This window comes from Lygodium microphyllum, chromosome 9, assembly GCF_053477565.2.
Source record: "Lygodium microphyllum isolate KBCC chromosome 9, Lygodium_microphyllum_v1.1.10, whole genome shotgun sequence".
NCBI classification, from domain to species: domain Eukaryota; kingdom Viridiplantae; phylum Streptophyta; class Polypodiopsida; order Schizaeales; family Lygodiaceae; genus Lygodium; species Lygodium microphyllum.
The window spans coordinates 98,047,369-98,052,491 of NC_141143.1; the positions used below are offsets into that span (position 1 = coordinate 98,047,369).

The window sequence follows — 5,123 nt, forward strand, 5'->3', positions numbered from 1 at the left end:
ACTTGGGTGTATCACACATGGTAAATGCTCATGTGGGCTTTTGTTGATTTGTGTAAAAGAATTTGCTTCACCCATAGAGTACTTGGGAAGTATAGTCTTGTACCAAACATTTTTTATCTCGAGTAGGTTGGTTCTTGTGCTCTCAGGTATTGCCATATTTTGTTTGATTGGAACACTTTTCCTTTCTCATTCTAAACTCCATGCTAGCCATCGTTCTTATTGGTGCTTTCTTTTCCCATCTCACCATTCCTTGCTTTGGCTTGCCCCCTTCCTTGACCACCATAGACCAATATTCTTTATCATCTTAGAACCCTTGTTCTCAAAATTATATCTACTTCCATTGCTGCTTCATATTGCTTTGGCATGTGGAGGATATCTTTTGGATGAAGCTCCATGTAGATAAGTGTATGTAAGAGGCTTCCCATTAAGTGTCCATACGAACATGTTTAATTTTATTGATTTGCTTCCATGATGTTAACTAGTTATTATTACTTCGGTACTCCTTCACACATGCACCCTTCCATCTACTAACGCTTAACTGCATCGAAAGATCGAATAATCGAAAAGTTGTTTTGGTTTTAGTTTTTTGTGAATTGAAAAGATGCTTCAAGTTAATTGCTTTCTAAACTAATAATAGAAAATATGGATAGAAGCTTGTATGTAAGCCAACTCTAGTTGAGGCAATGCAACGAGACGTAGGCAGAATAGCAGGCGAATCGGGATGTACTTGGTCTTATAATAACTAGTGTGCCACATGTGTTTTCGTGTCACAAATAGTGGAGAGAGGTTGCAAAGAAAGGAGTGGATTGTTTTTGTATTGGGGAGGCCCATCCACATGTTCTTTGGACGTGGGCTATGTCGAGTGATTTGGAGGCTGAATTGTTCTTTGGACGTGGGCTATGTCGAGTGATTTGGAGGTCGAATTGTTCTTTGGAAGTGGGCTATGTCAAGTGAATTGGAGGCCGAAGTGACAGTAAGGTGTGGTTGCTGTCAGGAGGATAAGTTCCTTCCTAATTTGTTTGAAGGTGTCGTTGCTTGTGATTGTGTAGACTCTAGAGAAGGGCAGCTGGGGGAGGCGCATGTGAACGAGCTCCAAGAGATCCCATGAGGGGGGGTTCGAGAGAGAATCTCCTGGTTACAATAATGTGGGTGTGTTTGGTTCAACGGAGAAATTATATAAATGCGGGATTCAAAGTCCTTGTCTGGTTCGCGTAACTGAAAGGAGAGAGAGAGACACACTCTCGAGAGAGAGAGCTAGCTAGCTAGCTGTTAACTCCCTCCTTCCACAACCCCTCCATTACTACCTCCTCCTCGTCCTCATCATCATCACTCTCCATGGCCATGGCGGGAGCTGCCCCCCCATCCCCTTCTTCCCCCACCTCCCCTCCCTCCTCCCCACCCATTTCTCCCTTCCCCACCTCTTACTCCCCCTCTCCCTTCCATCCATGCTCTGCCCTGCCCTTCCAGCCCTGCCTTTTAGGGTTTCGAGCTCCTGCAACCTTCCGTATCTCAGCTCGCTTTCTCATGCTGCCCTCCGCTCCGTCCGCTCGTTCCCTCTCCAGACAGGGCTAGGTTTACAGTTTAGGCCCGTGAGAGTCTCCCTAATTTTGCATGCTTTTGGAGAGGGCTCGCCATCAGCATGATGAGGGATGCACCTCTGGTAGCAGGAGAAGAGGAGGACGATGAGGAGGAAGGCAGCGGCAAGGCTGTGCATGGCGACGAGCGGCAGTTTCAGCGGAAGCCGAAATTATCTAGTGAGAAGGAGAAGGAGAAGACCAAGATAAGGGAGCGCCATCGCCGGTCCATAACCACAAAAATTCTGACCGGCTTGCGCAAGCACGGGAACTACAACCTGCCTCCGCGCGCGGACATTAACGACGTCTTGAGGGCTCTGGCAAGGGAGGCAGGGTGGATTGTGGAGGCCGATGGAACCACCTACAGGAGTCCAGTAAGTGTGTAGCACTGACTGTTCATCAGATCTGCGTCTGAGACAGATTGAAATGCTTTAGACAGCAGCAGATGGTTATCAATTATGGAGAGAGAAAGAGCCACAGGTTTCAGTGGGGTCATCAGTGGGTCTTTGGGTTTCAGCTTAGAACTGTTGTGGAATCTCAACAAAAATCAGTAGTTATCAATCTAATGCATTGCATCAGTGCTGCTAGGATGCTGGTGTGCAGCGATATTGGTAAACGTCTTTTGAATGTGGGGATCTCTTGGTTATAGGTAATGTTATTAGATACATTGCAGCAGGTGGGATCTCAAATAGTGGGAGCCACAGGTTTGAGTTTGGTCATCAGTAGGCCTTTGGGTTTCAGCTTAGAACTGTTGTGGAAAATCTACAACAATCAGTAGTTACCAAATGAATGCATTGCATCAATGCTGTGAGTATGCTGGTATGCAGGGATTTTCGTAAGGTCTTTTGAATGTAGGAATCTCTCTGTCATAGGTAACGACATTAGATACGCTTCAGCAAATGGGATCTCAAATTGAGTTTTTTCATGTGTGAGCTTACAGCTGTTGCGGAAGCTCACCCTTGGAGGCTTCATTAGGTGAAGACATTGTGTCGGAATCTGCTTGCTTGCTAGTATCCAAGGGGTTTTCTCAGACTGGCATTAAGTGTAGGAATTTCTTGGTTATAGGTAAATCGGGCAAACAGCATCAAAAGCTGCTAGTATCCCGGGGCTTTCTCAGGGTTCTTGTTGAAAGTAGGAAATTCATTGTGTTGTGCTTTTGCATCATTACATATTTCTGCTGTTATAACCTCAATCTATGTATGCCTTTTCCTTTGTAGTCTGTTCAGCAAACCTCTGGTACTCAAAGTCATGCTTTGCTTCGACAAACAACTGGTCTCAGCCGAGGTTCGTTTACGCCAAGCTCCCTTACACCAGCTTCATTGACGCCAACCCTGAGCTCCGGCAGCCTGAATAACATGGGTGGCTTCAGCTGTGCCTTGTCCCCTCTTACAACCGATCCAATTGAGCTCACAGCTGGGGACTGTTCTACTACTGCATCTCCACGTCACTTAGGCAGCTCATCAGGTGCCACATTGCTTCCAAGCTCCATGGCATTCGCATCTACCTCATGTGATGCAGCGCAGGGCCTGCAGTTCTCAAACCCAATCTTATTGGGTGGAATGCCAACTGGTTATATGCTAGGTGATGGTGGAGAGCTTCTGGGCATCAAAGATCGAACAGCCGCAGCTTACCTCTCTACAGACGCCCTCGAACCAAGGGAGTTACTGTCAGGCCGGGACTTTTTACCTGATGGAGGTACGGTAGGGGCCCCTGTGTCAGTTGTAGCAGGCAATCAGACTTCTAGCATGTTCTTCAACAGTCCCCAGACTGGTGGTCTCTATCCGGGTCAATGGGGCTCTATGCAGCAGAGCCCCACTAACTTGTGGCCTTCAGTTATGATGTATGCCCAACAGCATCCTTTTCTACAGGAGTCTAGAGCCTCCAATCAGAACACTCCCATTGGCTCTCCACAACCTCATGGTGGTGGGGAAATCTAGTTCCTATCTTGCTCTGTGATATATTGTAATCTTGCAATTACTCTTATCTTTTCAGATTTAGTGACAGCTGTTCTAATCGGTCTATTTGAATTATGATAGTCCTCGGTTCTTCGAAGCTGGTGCGCCTGTGTCAATCAGGGGTGTACAAGTTTCAGCTGGTAAATTTCTGTTTTAATTGACGAATCAGAAGTCTTTTTGAGAGAATTGTTTTGTTTGCTTGTTTGATTGAGAGGTGGAGAGCAGTAGAAATACTAATATTGAAATATTCACCTCGCAATGATGCGACGAGTAAAAAGTCCACAACAGTTGATCTCTGGCTTTGCCCAGAAGCCTAAAGCCTGTCATTAACACTTGATCTTTCTTCGTCAATCTCTTCATAAGAGCCAAAGCACCCTTGATACATTAAAGATTAAGTTAGCTCTGTAGGGAGCCTATTCTTCTTCACCAGTCCTCGATTTCTATTATATACCATATGTACCTAAGGATAATAGCCGTAGTACCATTCCACATTTGGAGGGATTCAGGAGCCAAAGCTGCTCTGTCATCAAAATAACCACTCTTACTAAAACTGTTGCAATTTCGACCAGGATATGGAAACCTGGCCTTGCCTTATGTCAAATTGCAGGAGCATTGCTGCATTGCCAATTAGGGTGGGGAATCATTTCCTTCTCTATTGATAGTGTGCATCGGAGGATTGTAGTCTCAAGCTTCGCAATGATGGCTCTGGTAAATACTTTCAGAAATTGCCTAAATATAGCAGTTGCTAGAGCTTGAAAGTGTGGAGGAGGCTGCCAAGGGCACTGAGAGTTACTTTACTGAAAGCATGGCTTCCACAAGCTGCCATAAATAGTAATTTCTGAAGTAGTAAAAATAGTAAGAGGCGATTTGCCATAAAATAGTAATTTCTAAAGTAGTAATTGATAAAAATAGTAGAGGCGATTGATAGTTAGAAATAGCAGGAAGAGAAGACTACAGGTACCCATCTTTTAAAATTCTTTCTTATTTTTCAGTCCGTAGGCTAATCCACTGTATCTTAGAGCTTTTAATTATCCGTAACATGCAGAGAATGCTTATTATAAGATTTCGGGGGAGAGGAGAAGCTTACTATCCTCTTGTGTTAACTCGTTTATTTTTCTATTCAATCACATGTAGGAAAGCTTGGGGCGGTTGTAGCTTCATTTTGAGAGCATGTGTGAGGGATTGGGAAGGAGAAAGCTTCTTCTCTAGCGTTGCACCCAGTCTTCTTCTTGGTGCAAACAGAGATGATGACAGATTGGACTGAAGAGGCAGTTTTAAGTATCACTTGGATTGTGAGGCCATTAAAATTGCTTTCAACATATCAAAGCTGAAAAACATTGGTTTGAAATCCGCGTTGCAATGGCCGAACTAGTAGCCCAGATTATGACAGTGTCAGAGGAACGAACCACCATGAGTGCAATTCACACCACCATGACTACATGAGTCATCACACCATCACCACGAGTGATTCTACAACCGCCATGAGTGCGATGGATACTACCACGACTGCACGAGACATCACTATGACTCCATACTTTGAGAAATCACTTTTGCATTAACATGAGTGGTTAGCCTATACATAGAGGGCTTTGTA

The 5,123-nt window shown here is 44.9% G+C and overlaps 1 protein-coding gene across 1 annotated transcript; it reads left to right on the plus strand.

The window, feature by feature from the left end:
- The first annotated feature begins 1,215 nt into the window (after positions 1-1,215).
- LOC148031341 (uncharacterized) lies at positions 1,216-3,604 on the plus strand. Its single transcript, XM_087684864.1, has 2 exons — positions 1,216-1,948; positions 2,792-3,604. The coding sequence occupies exons 1-2, from the start codon at positions 1,640-1,642 to the stop codon at positions 3,509-3,511; spliced, it is 1,029 nt and encodes a 342-aa protein (XP_087540990.1). The 5' UTR covers positions 1,216-1,639; the 3' UTR covers positions 3,512-3,604.
- Positions 3,605-5,123: the final 1,519 nt, after the last annotated feature.